Source organism: Spermophilus citellus (genome assembly GCF_964194105.1).
Source record: "Spermophilus citellus genome assembly, chromosome: 3".
In the NCBI taxonomy this organism is placed as follows: Eukaryota; Metazoa; Chordata; class Mammalia; order Rodentia; family Sciuridae; genus Spermophilus; species Spermophilus citellus.
In genome coordinates, this window is record NC_138184.1 from 46839352 (window position 1) to 46856926 (window position 17575).

At 42.5% G+C, this 17575-nt stretch overlaps 1 protein-coding gene across 3 annotated transcripts in view; it reads left to right on the forward strand.

The window, feature by feature from the left end:
• The window catches only part of ARHGEF3 (Rho guanine nucleotide exchange factor 3), a 276854-nt gene that overhangs the window by 94764 nt on the left and 164515 nt on the right, over nucleotides 1-17575 (forward strand). Inside the window, exon 1 of one of the 3 annotated variants that reach the window (XM_081283738.1) lies at nucleotides 1250-1389. The exons of the other annotated variants lie outside the window; for them this stretch is intronic. Within the exon in view, the coding sequence (XP_081139864.1) occupies nucleotides 1339-1389 (51 nt within the window). The 5' untranslated portion in view covers nucleotides 1250-1338. Of the gene's footprint in view, nucleotides 1-1249; nucleotides 1390-17575 lie in introns of those variants that run through there. 3 annotated transcript variants of the gene reach the window in all.

Genomic DNA, 17575 nt, shown 5'->3' on the forward strand with positions numbered 1-17575 from the left:
TTGAGAAGACTTCCCAGACTTTGTACCCATTAAAAATGAATTCACCAGACTTATTTATTTCTTGGCTCTCTCAGTAGTTTTTGCAAATCCCTGGCAACAGGAATGGGATGGGCCAGCTTCTTTATAAGCTCCAAAGTCAATCCTTGAATTGAGTCTTCTTTTGTTAGACCAGAAGCTTGTTATCTACATGAATCTCTTCACCTTGCTGTATCCCCTGACTCAGAGAGAGAGAAAAAATGAAGCCTCTTCTAGATCTGTGGCATTTGTGAGAAGGCCTCATGCAACCCTGAGCTAAACCTTTGCAGCTGAACCTTCCAGTTAGGAAGAATTTTGCAAATCAAATTTTACTCCATTGGAGGACTTAAAAAAAAAAGAATAAATGAAAACTCACTGGGGGTTTAGGTCTCCTTGGGCTTGAGACCCATTGCCACTGTACAGGGAGGGGGAGGTACTGGTACTGTGGGGACGGTTATATCCACAGAGTTTTACCCCCTGAAGCCTCATAGGTCTCAGTGAGACCATCTACCTTGCCCAAGCGGAGTTTGGGTTGTAAAAAGCAGGACTGGTGCAAGCTGTTCATTTTGGTGAAAGTCTTAGTCCACAAAATGAGAAACGTCTGCCTGGAGTTACTCCTATCATAACTCTGAGGAGAGCAGGAAAGCCTCTTGTTATCCTTGACAAAAGCCGAAAGGGAGGTTTCCAGAAGCAGCTATTTTGAAAGAGCTCTGAAGGGAAGATGCCAGATTTGTGTAAGTAACAAGAAAGAAACGGATGGGTGTGTAGTTGCTTTTAAATTGGGCACTCAGTATATGCTCTGTGTCCTGGGCAAGACTGCTGATTCTGGGTGAAGTTCAAGGGGACCATTGATTTCCTCTTTGAATACCCAAAACTCTCCTTCCTGCACCCCTTTCCTAATAATGCTTTCTTGTCATTTCATCCTAACATTTGGGTCTGAAAGATCCAGACATGAGGCAGCACCACCCTAGAGCTGCAGGGACACCCAGCACGGCTTTAGGTGGGAACTTAGTGAGCACTGTTTGCTTCTAATAGGCAGGGCACTGTCAGCCAGAAACTGAATTTCTGGTGTACTTTTGTATGCCAAAAGGCAGAGTGCTCTGAAAGAGCAGCTGCAACCGCTGAGGAAACTGCCAGAGGTTGGGAGCCCTGGGCTGGTGTGCTCTCAGCTTCTGACACTTGTAACTGATGGCCCCTGTCACTTCCTGTCATACAGCCCCAGTGGCGGGGAGGAGTTCCTTCAGGGAAACCATGCTCAGCCTCACTCAGAGAATCCAGTCTGCAAGGGTCTGCCGCAGTTAGGGGCCCGGGGAGTCCGGGTGGATGAGGTCAGAGCGCCCTATGGTGTGGTGCTGCTTCTTTGTCCGGGCGCAGGTAAGCTCCCTGCTGCTGCTGAGCCAGGGATGGATGGCTCCTGACTCCAAGCCAACTCTCTACAAGGAGCTAGGATTGGAGGTGTGGGTGGGCTTAGAGGTCTTCTCACCTCCCAAGGAACTGAGCAATGAGCTGCTATTAAAATCACCTGGGTGATGGAGCCAGAGTCCTGCCTCCCTTCATTATGAACCAGGAGCTGCGTGGTGGTGTTTAAGACCTCAGAGTGTTGTACGTGGTTTCGATGGTGAGCAAAGTGGCGTGTGTCCTGTTAGTGCCTCCTCTAACATCTGTGATTGGAGGACAGCAAGGGGAGAGAGCTGTTCACTCCTTGCTGTATGATGCTAGCATTTAAAAAAATTTTTTTTTTTTAACAAATGATCTGTTATTTATTTATTTATTTATTTATTTATTTATTTAGGTTCTGGGGATTGAACCCAGGGCACTTTACACTGATCTATATCCTCAGACCTTTTTATTTTATTTTTTTAAAATTTGAGAGACAAGGGCTCACTAAGTTGCTGAGGCTGGTCTTGGACTTGTGATCTTCTTGCCTCAGCCTCCTGAGCTGCTGGGATTACAGGCATGTACTTTTGAGTTCAGTGAATAAACCATTTTAATTAATGGGAAGGAAAAGAGAGAAAAACTGCCTTCTGTCTTTGATGTTCTTGTTGTTTATTCACAAAGTGGATTTCCAGGATTATCTTTTCTTCTTTGGGCTGGGAGATGGCTGGACTCAGTTTTGAAAGTTTATTCTGCTTGGGCCAATTTTTGTAGGTTTCCCTAGAGTGATTCTGTGTTTAGAATGTGTTTATGGTTGGGAAGATGAAGTCAGGTGGTAAATCAATGGACACTCAGACCTCTCAGAGTGCTGGTTCTTGGTTTGGGTTAATGCTACAGATGTTTTGTTTCTATGGGTTGAATGGTTGAGTCTTGAAGCTTATATTCTTTGTCCCTTTTATTTACTGAATTTGTTTATTTGGAGGTAGGTTTGTTGAAGTTTTGAGTAAGCCAAACTACTTTTGCAAGTTTGTGGTACTAGAGATTAACCCAGAAGTGCTACACCGCCACCCTTTTTAATTTTTTTTTTTTAATTTGAGGTCTTGATAAGTTGTTAAGGCTGGCTTCAATTCTGTTATCCTCCTGCTTCAGCCTCCTAAATTGCTGGGATTACAGGTGTGCGCCATGACACTAGCTCAAAAACCTACTTTCTAAAGGCCATGCCTCTTGCTTTTTCTATTCCTCTCATCAGAATGATGTTTCTAAGACTGATTCTTGTAATCCAGGTTCTAACTCTTGTACATGACCATTATGGATATACTTTTTTTTTTTTGGTTCTCTTTATTGTGTTCAAAGTCATATATCATTAAATTTGTCATCTTGACCATTTTTATGTATCCAGTTCAATGTTATAAATACATTCATAATAGTCTACAACTATTACTACCCTTCATCTATAACTTTTTTCTTTCTATAAAACTGGAAACTGTATCCATTAAACAGTAACTTTCAATTTCTCCCTTTCCCCAGCTAATGACAACCACCATTCTATTTTCTGTCTCTATGATTTTAACTACTCTATATTGAGTCAAACAGTATTTGTCTTTTGTTACTGTCTTTATTTCACTTTGCAGAGTGTCCTCAAGGTTCATCCATGATATAGCATACATCAGTATTTCCTTATTTTGGGGGGGCTGAATAATATTCCAGTTTCTATATATATCACATTTTCCTTAGCCATTTCATGCTCAATGGACCCCATGGGTGGCTTTCGTCTTTGGGCAATTGTCAATAATCTTGCTGTGAAGATGGGTATAAAAATATCTCTTTTGAGACCTTGTTTTGAATTTTAGGGTGCTATACCCCAAAGTATAATTTCAGGATCATAATTATTAATTTTTGAGGACCCTACTCTTTTCCACAACTTTACTATTTGACATCCCCACCTGTGTGCACCAACCAGGGTTCCAGTTTTGTTGTTGTTGTTGTTGTTGTTGTTGTTTTGCATCCTTGTCAACTCACACTTATTATTTTCTGAGTGATGTTGAACATCTTTGCATAAGCATTATTGGCCACATATATGTTTTCTTTAGCAAAATGTCTGTGCAAGTCCTTTGCCCAGTTTTGAATCAGGCTGTTTGTGTTTTGTTGTGGAGTTTTAGGAGTTCTCTATATATTCTGGATATTTAACCCTTATCAGATATATGACATACAAGTGTATTTTCCTATTTGGGGGCTTCCTTTTTATTCAACTGATGTTATACAGACATACATTCATCCTCTCGTGTGACCTGGTTTTCACTGTTCCCATCTCACTCACCCAACTGTTTGCTCACTTGATGACGGATAATTTTTGAGCTTTTGAGATATGAAAATTAACAACAGTTTAAATTATTTGCTACATGTTAATGAAGGTTAATGCAGTGGTTAATAACAATATAGTTCAACAATAGCTGGCATTTATTAGATGCTATTCACACTACTAAGTTTTTTACTCATATTAGCTTATGAAATTCTGACAATACTAGAGAGATTGGCTATTATTATCATTCCCATTTTGAAGATAGTGAAACTAAGGTTCAGAGAAGAGAATTTGCCCAGGGAGACCTGGCTGGTTAGTGAGTCAGATTTTAAACCTGGGCAGAATTGGTCCAGAAATGACACCCTTAGCCGCGGGGTGCTACATGATGATTTGGATGCTGGGGCTCTTTCAAGGACTACCATGTTTAGCATCTACAGGGACACTCTACTTTCTAGTCCTTTGTCAAGTCATCCCATTTCGGTGAATACTTGGTATGGTCTAGTTAGTGCTTAAGTAAGAGGTACCTATGACATGTCATCTCCTCCTCTGGACTCAGTTTCCCAACCTGTCTAATGGTGAGACCTCTAAAGTCATTTTAGCTCTGATATGAGTCTGTGGCATGCACCTCCCTTGCATAAAAAATAAAAACTACTTTTCTCGGCTGCCTTGTTCCAAAGTCAAATGATTAATGAGTGTTTTAAAGCACTCATTTCCCAAGGATGTTGACTGGTACTCCAGATGTAACAAGCTGCTGTTCTTGAAAATATTATCAAGTGAGTTTTGATTCCTTAGCTGTGAGAATCTCCAGAGGAAGGTTCTAGGGAATTGAGTCTGAGTATGGGAGGGAGAAGAGGGAAGCAAGGTGTGGAGCATCTTTTAAAGATATAATAAACCCATGTTAGATTGGCCAAGTAGGTCTGTACCTATGGAGAACTGGGAGGGATGTTGTGGTGGGGAAGAGATGGCCTTTACAACCCAACAGGCGAGTCCCAGACCCGCCTTTTTCTGGCCGTGCAATCCAAGGAGTGTCATTGAACCTCTCTGAATCTATTTTCTCCTCTTTACAATGGGGATGATAAACAGTGCCCACTTTGCTGTGCTGTCCTGAGGATTAACTGAGGTCACTCACGATAGTGCTTAGCAGGGTTGGCACTCAGCAAACGCGATCCATGTCCCACCTTGTATTGACTCCAGGACCTGTCGGCGACTGTAACTCCTTAGTGTGTAAGGGCTTAGCAATGGTGAGGCGCCAGGTACTTATGTCCTGAGATAAATGTGGACCTGGTTTGATTTTGTGGAGGGAAAGAAGCGCTGATTCAAAGCAGATCCTGAAAAGGTCCCTCTTGATAGAACACTCATTCAAGTATGACTCAGGGGACAAGGTCAGGGTGGAGGCCCGACAGTTGACCTGGACAGAAACAATGGGTGGCTTTAGGAACTAAATATAGACAGTGTGACTATACCATTCCCAGTGCTGGCTGGGTGGGCAGTTCTCTCAGAAAGAGCTCCAAAAGCAGCCCCTGGGTGCCACCGGGCTCTGGCAACTTTCTTGTTCTGCATAACTTCATCCATACCCAGCTTCTCTGCATCCCTGGCATACCTGCCTGGGCTTGGCTGTGTGTTTCCTTTCCCCTTCTCGTGCCTGCCAGGTCTTCCTATGACGCTTACCTCCTCTCTCCCTTGCTTCTACAAGACCCCACCTGGTTCTGCCATAAACTCCAGAGGTTCTCTCCACAGTGCTCCTTATGGAGCAGGACCAAGAGCACGGGACCAGGGGTTGGGAGCTTGGGGTCCAAGTTCCGGATTCTGCAGTCAGTTATGGGTAATGCTGGTTTTCCTGGTGCTAGGTTCTCCATCTAGGCGCAGTAGAGACATCGCTGAACTCGATGCTGAGATTGCCAACCTGATTTCAAATCCTTACTGTTCCTTACTCTGTGACTTGATGTAGGCTCCTTACCTCTCTGGGTCTTAGCTATCTCATCTGCAGAATGGGAATGTAATAGTTCCTGCCTTGTGGGCTCTGTTTGTGAAATAGTGTCTGTGAAGTCCTTCAAATGGTGCAGCTTGTTGGTGCTCCAAAATACTTATTATGGTTGTGATTGTGATTTGTAGGAAAAGGAGACCTGAAATGGATCATGTTTTCCGTATCCACATACCACGTGTACCATTACTTTTCACTAACCATTTTTCTTTAAATTGTATAGTTTATTTTTATTTTTGTTTGTTTGTTTTTAGACATTAGGTTCATCCTAGGTAGTCATAGTCCTGGAATTTCAGGTTGGATGGGTTTCCTCAAATGCATTATAATATATATATATATATATATATATATATAGGTCTACCACATATGGTCTGAGATGAGTCCTTCCTACACTTTGGGGTCTGTAGAATCAATGGCTCTGAACATCTGAGGTCCAGTTTGTAGCCTTCTTGTCATTTTGACCATGCTTACCCCACTGTAATGAACAGTGACCCTGTCCTTTCATTTATCAGGCCCTGCCTGAAAATAAGCTTTGCACCTGTTTCTGTGACAAATGTCTAGATGCCCCCCTCCAAATCCCCCCCACCGCCTTTTTAATCTTTTTTGCATGGGCCATTAACAGCCTGGAGAAGAAATGAAAAGAAAAGCACAAAATGACCTGATTTCTGAAATGTCACTTTAGTGATAACTGAGAAAGGAATCTCTAGATATGGGTAAAGGGGACTGTTTCAATCAGCTTTTGCTGAGTAACAGCCACCCCCAAATTCAGTGGCAAATAGTAACAAGCAAGCATTTATTCTTCTGCTCACAGGAGCACAGATTGGCTAGGGTGGTTGGCCCCCCATGGGTTCACATGTGTATTGTTCTCTAGTAGAGATTAGAAGCTCCAGAGGAGCAAGCAGCAACACACAATGTCTTTTAAGGTATTCTCAGAATTGGAACCTTGTTTCTTCCGCTTATATTCTCTTGGCCAGAGGAAGTCACAGGATCAAGCCATGGAGAGAAGGGGAGGGCATCCATGTTTTCTAAGGACTAAACTGCTCTACCACAGAGAACATCTCTTAACCTGCACTAATTGAGTATCTACTATGTGTAACATTATGCCATGTTTGGGGGATAAATACAGGAGCAATAAATGATGAAGTGATGAGAAAGTTTAACCCAAGGCCTGACACATATTAGGTCCTCAATAAACACATGATAAATGACTATTCTCTATGACTTCTTAGTGCTTGGCTATTGATGAGTATCTTACATGGGTTGTCTCATTTGATCCTCTTAAGACCCTGTTGGGCAGATATTGTGGTACAAGGCCAGACAGATATGATCTTACCCTGGCCAACTAAATGCTTGTCATCTCCTATGTATGGAAGGGGCAAGTGGGTGGAGGCCCAGAGGCAGGGAATAATCACCTGCACAGCTCATCACTGCCGTGGGTGAGAGGTGGGCTTTGCACCAGTGGTGCTCAGGGTCATGTTCGTTGGGTATTTGTTCTCATGTGCATATTATGGACTCTGTTCGTTGCTAACTCTTCAGGCTTCTATGCATACTGAAACATTAGCAAGGTACTTGGTCTATCCCAGTTTCTCTAAACCACCAGCTCTCTGCCTCCTTGAGGGTACATGCATCTTTGAGTATTCTTTTCAGAAAATTGCAAACAGTTGTGAATATTTCCATTCAGGGCCACAGCACCAGGTGAATGGCTCTGCTCTACTCTAATTATTCACTCCATTTCCTTTCCCCTCTCTTTCTCTCTCTCCCTTAAGAAATCAATCCAGTGGAAGGGATGTTTTTTTTTGTGTTTGGGTGCTGCTGCCAGGTTCAGAGTCTGACTCATGTGAACTGCCCAATGAGTGTTTCTAAAAGGGCGAGACCACAAAGATGAAGGTATGGGTGCTATCTTGTTTACATGTGCTTAGGGTCACAGAACTTTCACCCTTGATGAGATAGGAAAACTCGTATTATCCAACTTCTCTAGTTGATAAGATTATGAAACTGAGACCCAGAGAGGTTAGTTCAGTTACCCAAAGGCTCACAGCTAATAATAATAAAATTAATGTTTTCCCCCAAAGCAGATAACTTATGTTCACATACAATTAGATACTCAGTGCCTTTTCAGAATACAGAGCCTATTCCGATGAGTTTTCTGGGTTGTGTGAGAAGTTTTCTTCTCCCTCATGTCTGAAACCAAAGATATGGGTGACAGGAACATCTGTTTCATATCTCAACTTATAGAACCATCGTGGGGTTAGCTCCTTAGGGATCTTTCTCTGGATCTCTCCTTTCCAAGGTGCCTCTCAGTGCTCACTTAGAGCTATGCATAGACCCTGCTGAGATGGGGACATTTGTGCCCAGGCCAGGTCAAAGGGTAGAAGGTGGAGTAGGGACAGAGCAGAGAAGCAATTTATTCCTGCAGGGTCCTGGAAATCTTATTTGGAGACATTAGTCTATTCTTAGTTCGAAGGCACTTTGTTCTCTGGTGCATTGTTTTAACAGCCACCAGGAAATCAATCCCTGCTCAGTCAGCGATGCCACTGCTTCCTGCCTGTGGCCGCCCAGGTGGGGAGTATACTAGTTCGTTTCAGGGCTAGTCCTTTGTCAGCAGGATCGCTGTAGCCCTTTCTCCTTTGTTGCCCAGCCTGTCTTCATGGAACAGGGAAGGGCGAGGAGGAAAGAGATTTCTCTCTCTCTCTCTCTCTCTCTCTCTCTCTCTCTCTCTCTCTCTCTCTCTCTCTCCCCCCCTCTCTTTTGACGAGTCTATTTTTCTTTATAGCAATATTAACTGCAATTATTTACTTGTTAAAAAGAAAAATGCTAAAATCTAGGTCTCAGCAGAGCACTGTGCCCTCTAGAACAGCATTGTTTAGTGGACCCAGAATGCAACCTACATGCCTATTTTAAATCCCCTAGTAGGCACATTAAAAGAAGTGAGAAAAACAGGAAAAATTAATTTTAATATATTTAGGTCACTGTACCTGAATATGAGCATTCCATCATGTAATTGGTATGGAAATTATTAAGTAGATATTTTACATTCTTTCTTTTTCCATACTAAGTCTTCCAGATCCAGTGTGCATCATGTACTGAGAACACATCTCAGTGAGGACTAGCTGCGTTTCAAGTGACCCTAAACCACATGTAGCCATCCCACAGGGCAGGTCTGGAGCGGCCCCTCCCATGAGAGCTTTCCACGATGATAGAATGTTTTATTTTATTTTATTTTTATTTGCTTGTTTGGTTCTGTAGATTGAACCTAGGGGCACTTTACCACTGAGCTACAGCCTTAGCCCTTTTCATTTTGATTTTGAAACATTGTCTTGATAAGTTGCTGAGGCTGGCCTTGAACTTGTCATCCTGAGGAGGCCTCCTGAGTTGCTGGGATTACAGGCATAGGCCACAGGCGCCTAGCTTTGATGGAATGTTTTATACCTACTCTGTCTCAGAGACCATAAGCCTACACAGGTGGCCAGTGAGCACTTGAAATGTGGCTAGCACAACTGAGGAGCTGAGTTTTTAATTTTATATATTTTTAATTAATTTAAAATGTAAATTTGAACAGACACATGTATCTAGTGATACCATCTTGGACAACCCAATTATAGAGATTGGATCTTCTTAGAGAAATATTGATTTAAACTTGACACATATAATTTCTCACCTACCACATTGGCAGAGATTTTAAAGTTAGAACATTGGTGAGGGCAATAGACCCTTTCATGCATGGTCTCTGGGAGCAGAAACAAGACAAAGCTTTATGGAGGAAAATCTGGGAATACTTATCAATGAACCCAGCAGTTCCATTCCTGAATGTTAATTCCACAGTCCCTTGTACAGGTAGACTGGTTTACATAAAAGGACATTTGTTGCAGCATGAGACTGGCAATCCTATGCATACATATTTTGGAAAATACAGTTAATTTTTACTTAAAGTAATTAAATTAATAAGTAATGTATTTATTTTTTACAATATGATTTAAATATATTTTTAAATATAATTTGTTTTTAAAATAGTATTTTAAATTGATTTCAAATGTTGTTGATATCCATCTACATAACCCATATAAACAAAAGCTCATTGGCCCCCCTCAAAAATTTAAAAAATCTGAAATGGTCTTGATAGGCAAGAACTATCAAGAACTGCTGGTCTAGAAGTAAGAATTGTGCCATGTGCTTGAATTCTTGTTGGATCACAAGAAAAGACAGCTAGCCCAGTGAATTGCATGGGGGAGCTGGGCTGGAGCTGATGTGTATCCAACTGCAAACACGTGGCCTGGGCAGATGTGTGGGAAAGAGGCAGCTTGGTTGATGGATTGGTTTTGACTGACAGGAATGTTGGTGCATGTCCTGTACATTGTTTTCCTTCTAATGGACATTTCTTTAATTTCCAGTTCTTGACTGTTGTAAACATCTTGGACCTGTCTTCAGGTGCTCACAGAGGACAAGGTGTAGCTCAGCATACCTCCCTAAAGGTGGAATGGCGAGCAAAATGCCGCACATACCTGCAGCTTGACTGGAAGCTGCTTCTTACTCCCCCATCTGGGGGTTTCCCCCTCAGCCTTGACTCAGAGCCCCTAGATCCTTACCACTTCCTATTATCACCTGATGTCACTCTTATAAAACTGAGGCTGTAGCGTGGCATCTCACTTGAACCCTTTCCCTACTGTTACCCACCTTTGTTTGCCACCTTGGAGCATAAAATAGAAACTCTAAATTGTAGGCAATTCAGGAAAAGTCTTTGCCTTGAGGAAACTTATGTTTCTCTCTTCCTCTCTTTTCCTTTCTCTCTCTCCCTCTGTGTGTTTCTATTTGTCTTTCTCTGTCTCTCTCTCTCTAGTCAATTGTTCTTGGTAGTGTGTGCTGTGATTTGGGGCTGCTTGGGGTCCTTAATGAAGGCCTTGTTCTGTTGGTGACTGGGCTGATGTAAGCCAGCTTCTCTGGGCCACTCACACGCCTGCCTAGGTGGGCCCTCCCTGCAGGCCTGAAGCTAGGGCCTCTTCCCCAGCCTGCAACCTGCACGCAGCCACACTGGGTCCTACATTCAGGAGTGCTGTGTGCTTGGCTTAGTGCACTGCTGTAATTATCTTGTAAAACAGTAAGTTTTGAACTGAGGTCCTCATGTTTTCAGTTTGCTCTTGGTCTTGCAAATTATATAGCCAGTCTGACCTGAAGCATCTTTGTGTGTCAGACAAAAAAGAGTGTGGGAAAGAGAGGTGCAGCTCTGTGGGGGATGCTCTTCTTCTTGCTCTGTGAAAAGATGCCCTCCACCATGGTACCAGAGCCCTTTTGAATAAAACACTCATTTGCTGTCTTCATGCATTGCTTTTTTTTTTCCCTTTTTCTCCTTCCTTCCTTCCTTCCTTCCTTCCTTCCTTCCTTCCTTCCTTCCTTCCTTCCTTCCTTCCTTCCTTCCTTCTCTCCCCCCCGTCTATACACACTCTAACTGTAGATCCTCATATTTATAGATTTCATATTTGTGAATGTGCCTACTCTCTAAAATTTATATGTAACCCCAGGTCAGTACTCATAGCATTTTTGTGATCATTCACCAACATGTGCAAAGCAGTAAGAATCTGAGTCCCTCTGTGTGCATGTGTCCAGCTGAGGTGGAACCCCGTGACACCCTATCTTCGTGTTCCGGCTCTCCTGCTGCAAACAAGTGTCCTTTCTGTAGTCTATATAGTGCTGTGCTTTCATATTTAAGTAGTTTTTGTTGGTGATTTCACTGTTCCAAATGGTCCCCCAGTGCATCGCTGAGGTGCCTTGTGGTGTCCTTAAGCACAATTAGGCTGCGGTGTGCTTTCCAGAGAAAAGCACACCGCGTTGGATAAGCTTCCTTCAGGCACAGGTCCCGTATGATGCCATGAGTTCAATGGTAATGAATCAACAGTTCATACTCAATGAGGTACCCTGAGCAGAAACACATGTAACCCAGGTTATGTATCGATTAGCCGACAAATATTGCAGACACTTATCCCTGTAATTATAGAACATGGCTGTTATGAATACTGAGAGTCAACTGTATGTGCAGAGGTATGTGTGTCTTTTCCTCTCCCTTACCCACTCTCCTTTTTTACCTATTCTCTCTTTCTTTCTTCTCCTAATCCTTTGTTTTTGGGGGGCTGATTTCCTTGGTCATTGATCCTTCTGTATTATCCTTCAGCCCTCAAGGGTGCCCACAGAAGGCCCTTTACTTGCTCATCCCCTCATTCGTTCCTCATTCAGTACACATCGGAGGATCACCTTCTTTTTGCCATGCTCTGGGCTGGGCTAGGACCTGAACACACACCTTTCTGTTAAAAAAATATCACATACAGATAAAATTATTGCAGTCTGTGATTTTGAAGCAAATCAAGAATCTCAGAAACTATTTCTAAAAGTGCTTCCCATCCTTTGCCATTCTTGCCCACTTTTTTCCCCTACCCAGCAATCTTTTTGGCCACGTGTTGTCCTAAAATGTTAGAAGGAAACTTTAGAGGCCACCTGATCCAACGCCCTTAGTTTACAGATAATGAGACTGAGATCCAGATAGGGAATGTGAAATGCCTGAGTCATGTAGGTAGTGTGAGGGCCTTAAAAAAAAAAAAAAAAAAACAGATGACAACCCAGGTCTTAATTGTTCACTGATTGTTCTGTTTTACAAGTAAGGATCAGGCAAGAAAAAGAGAGCATCAATTATGATCTGGCAATGTCTGATAAAATATGCATGAAACAGATTTCTGCAAATTGTGTGCATTGTAATAAAGCTGAAGAAAAAAATATCTGAACAGAAGTTTAGAAAACAATCTAGGTTTAACTGTCTTTTTTTTTTTTATGGAAGCATTCCATATCTCTGGTCAGGGTGTCTAGATGTTTATACTAGATAGCAGGGTCTTTATATTTCTCATTTGGGCTGAGCACAGTGGCATACACCTGTAATCCCAGTGGCTCAGGAGGCTGAGGCAGGAGGATCGCGAGTTCAAAGCCACCTCAGAAACTTAGCAAGGCCCTAAGCAACTTAGTGAGACCCTGTCTCTAAATACAATATAAAAAAGAACTGGGGATGTGGCTCAATAGGTTCAATACCTGGTACCAAAATAAATAAATAAATCTCTCATTTAGATGATTTCTATTATCAATATCTGTTGTAGCACATCTAAAAGTGGGCATCACGCCAGGCATAGTGGTGCACACCTGTAATCCTAGCAGCTCAGGGGCCTGAGGCAGGAGGATCTCGAGTTCAAAGTCAGCCTCAGCAACAGTGAGGCACTAAGCAATTCAGTGAGACCCTGTCTCTAAATAAAATACAAAGTAGGGCTGGGGACATGGCTCAGTGATCGAGTGCCCTTGAGTTCAATTCTTAGTACCAGCCCCCCAATAAAAATAATTTTTTAAAAAGTGGGCATTATGTGGTCCTAGTCACACATACATAAATTTGCAAGCCCAGAGTGTGGCAAGAAGGTGGGGGAATCTACAAAGCCAACCAGGAAACAGATCCAGGAAGCCTACTTCCTGCCTGCTCCCCAAATCTAGCCACCACTCTTTCCCTCCTGAAAGGGGGAAGGAAGAAGGTTAAATAAAGATAATGTGCCCATCCTCAAACAAAGCATGGCTAACCTCTTTGGGTCTTCCAAGTACTCCCATTTCCTGTGACTAAAGTTAGGCCTTTTAGATAGGAATTTCAATTTTAATCCATGACTGGGCAGACAGAGGGTTACAGACCTCTCCATAAAGGACGGGAAAAAGGAGGAGTCCCTTTCCAGCCATCCCAGGGGAGAGCTGGGCCAGAGAGTTGCTTTTTTTTTGTACTTGTCATGAGCAGTAAAAATGCATGGCACAGTTACACCATTACTTTGTGTGATAATTACAAGAGAGAGCCTCCATCATGAAGTGTTTCTTAAACCTCACTCATTTGTGGCTCTGAACCTCAGAAAAGACAATAATTTTCTACCAAACAATCTATGTAGGTTTTCCTTATATTTCTCTTTAATGAAATGTTCATATTATAATAATAGAACTCCAGGATGCTTGCCATAAGTAGACTATAACTGTTAGGGTAAATAACATGCACTAAGCCATGTAATTAAATTCCAGCTAGATGCTGTGGCCTGGGCATCTTTGTGCCCCAAAATATGGAGGTAGTTAAACATCAGAGGGGTGTTAAACAAGAGCTCACCCCAATTTAAGCCTTTCTCCTTGACGGAGTCAGGAAGGACAATGAATTGGAAATGGAATAGCTTTGTTATTGTGTGATCTGGTGCTATGTAAAGGCTGTTGTAGTGCCCCACCCATATGGCCTAGGTCTCTCTCCAGATGTCACCTGTAGGTTTCCCATCCATGCCTCTCTCTTCCTATGCCCTTCTTGTTTTTTTGTTTTTTGTTTTTTTTTGGTGGGGGGAGGTGGTTATCGGGGATTAAACTTAGGGACACTCGACCACTGAGCCACATTCCCAGCTCTATTTTGCATTTTATTTAGAGACAGGGTCTCACTGAGTTGCTTAGGATCTTGCCATTGCTGAGGCTGGTTTTGAACTTGAGATCCTCTTGCCTCAGCCCTTGAGCTTCTGGGATTACAGGTGTGCACCACTATGCCCAGTGTGATGCCCACTTTTAGATGTGCTGTAACAGATATTGATAATAGGAATCATCTAAGTGAGAAATTTATTTATTTATTTTGGTACCAGGGAATGAACCCAAGGATGCTCAACCACTGAGCCACATCCCCAGTTCTTTTTTATATTGTATTTAGAGACAAGGTCTTGCTAAATTGCTTAGTGCCTTGCTTTTGCTGAGGCTGGCTTTGAACTTGTGATCCTCCTGTCTCAGCCTCCGGAGCCACTGGGATTATAGGTGTGTACCATGGCTCCCGGCTCTTCCTATGCACTTCTACCTGCAGGGCTTTCATCTAAGGCAGCTGACATCCTGGAGAGCCCCCTCTACCCCTGGGTTGGACACTTCTTCCTCCACACACTCAGGGGAGAAGGTTGGGTGTTGTCTGTACTCTCTCAGGGGGTCTCCAACAGGTTGAACTCTGGCTGGCCATGGCTATAATCTGCTGGGTCCACACCCTTTATCACTTCCTTTCCCCTGTCTCACTTCCTCACTCCCACTAGTTCTTCCGAGGATCACCTTCCAAGTAAACTGTCTATACATGAATCTCCAGGGTCTGTGTTAGGGGAACCCCAAAGACACCTCATAAGCATACTGCACCAAAAAATGGTTTAAAAATGGATACATATAGTTAGATTGGAATGGAAGCCTCAGAATGAATTCACATTTGTATTTTTTTCCTACATCTACTGAGAGGGTCCAGAAACAGTGGCTTCTTAGCAGCAAAGAACAAAATTTAGAGCCCAGATGTTGGTTTCTAAATGCCATTCTGCACTAAAAAGACCCAGGGTTTTTGGAGAAAAGGCCAATTCCAAGGACTGGGGCAGGGAAGATACCAGAGGACTCTCAATAATTTTTTTTATACCAAATAGTAATGAAGTACTTTAAGAATGATGGATAGGTGAGCAAGCAGGACATACAAACCAGCTAGTAGGGCTCTCCCTGGCCAAGACTGGAACAATCTGAGCACCAAAGTGAATAATGATAGTAATAACCACTGAATAAAATAGTAATCCATGAAAACCCACAGTGATAGAAATACAGTAGTCCTCTCTTACGCATTTGGGATATGGTCTGAGATCCCCACTGGAAGCCTGAAATCATGGGTACTACCAGCCCTATATATACTATGTCTTTTCCTATACACAGTCTACTACATGACTAATGAGGGAGTAGTACATACAGCATAGATACCCTGGACAAAGGGATAAGTCATATCCCAGTGAGGACAGAGTAGATGGTGTGAGATTTCATCAGAGTACCCAGAATGGTGTGTGACTTCAAACATGAAGTGTTTATTTCTGGAATTTTCAATTTCATATTTGGTCAACACAGGAAATTGAAACTAGGGAAAGTGAAACCATGGGTAAGGGGGTACTCCTAGAAATGGGGAAGTAAAGGGTGGTGAAGGGAGAGCTCTGCCATAAGGTAGAGCTAATTCACAAATAGGATGATGGAGTTAAAAACCCATCAGTACTGAAACTAGCATTTCATGGGGAATGAGCCACCCCTATAGTTTCAATTTGTTACTTACCAAAGGAAAAATAGCGAAATTTACAATGGAGACATGATGGGGATGTAGCTTAATGGTAGCACACTTGCCTGGTGTGTATGAGACCCTATGTTCTATCCCCAGTACTGAGGGGGAAAGTGTACAATGGAGAAACTTTGAATTCAATAATCAAAGCTAATGTTACCAATATTGGGACAAACTGATATAATAGGATCCTCTGATGGAATGTACTAAGAAAGACAACGCACTTCTATCATGTTCCAGTGAAAAATGCACAACTTAACCTATTCTCCCATCACTCTAGTTGTTTTTAAATACATCACTTGAATCTAATCATGAAGAAACATTTAATAAGCCCACATTGAGGGAAGTTGTACAACATTACTGGCCTGTACTCTTCAAAATTGTCAAAATCAGCTGGGAATGTTGGCTCACACCTATAATCCCAGCGATTTGGGAGGCTGAGGCAGGAGGATGGCAAGTTCAAGGCCAGCCTCAGCAGTTGAGCTAGGGATGTAGCTCAGTGGTAGGGCAAAGCCTGGGGACTGTTCCAGATGAAAGGAGACTGAAGAATACACGACAACAAATACAAGGCAGGATCCTGAATCAGATTCTGGACCAGGAAGGCAATGACTATAAAATACATTATTGGGACAGTCCAGCATATTTTGAAAATGAACTGTGGATAAGTTGACACATTTGTCAATGTTAAATTTCCTTCTTTTGATAATAATTACACTGTGTAAGAGGATGCTCTTGGAAAATACACACTGAAGTATTTTGGGGTTAAAGAGATATGAAGTCTGTAATTCATTCTCAGATAGGAAGAAATACTTTACATCCATATGTCTAGATAGATAAATGGGGAGATAAATAGGGATGAAATAACTGTAAAAAGATATAAGGAATCAGTGAATCTGGGTAAAGGGTTTTATCTTATTCTAGACTTACGAGCTTATCTCTAAGTTTCAAATTGTATTAAAGTGTCCAAAGAAACAAAATGGGTTGGGTGTTGTGGTGCACACCTGTAATCCCAACTGCTTGGGAAGCCAAGGCAGGAGGATTACAAGTTCAAAGCCAGCCTCAGCAACTTAGTGAGGCACTAAATAACTTAGCAAGACCCTGTTTATTAATAAAATATTTTTTAAAAAGGCCTGAGAATGTGGCTCAATGCTTAAGTGCACTTAAGTATACTGCTGTAATTATCTTGTAATACAGTAATTTACCACACACACACACACAAAAGTAAAATAAATGCACAAATTCACAAATGACCTAAGCACCCTGACCTGTGGAAGAAAAAGGCCTATGTGCCTTTGCTCCTGTTTGGGCATCCAGTATCCTCTTGCTACCCAACCCTAGGGGGCAGCAGCCCCTCTTGTGCCTTCAATCCTTCAGGCTCCCTTGAGGCAGCAGTTGGCCCAGTCATTTCCGCAGCATAATTCCTTAGGCCCGAGAAGATCATTTAATGATTATTTGATCAAAAATAGCTCTCTTCTAAACAAAACTGGAAATTCTCACAAGAGATTGGCTGTTTATCCTTATAAGGAAAGTAACTGAAGCAATGAATGCCCTTCCCTCAAAGCAATGGACCCACCTGTGCCAACAACCAACATCTCAGTGTGGCTCCTCCATGTGCTGCCTCTGGAGGAGCCAGAGCCTCGGGAACAATCCTGGGCTGTGCCTGTGACAAGGTCCTCTCCAGCCAGATCCCATTCAGCGCAGGGGGCCACCAGTCTTCAGAGCTGTGGTGACTCACTTTAGAGCAATGCCCCTTGGCAACAGTCTGCAGAAAAAACACTCAGAA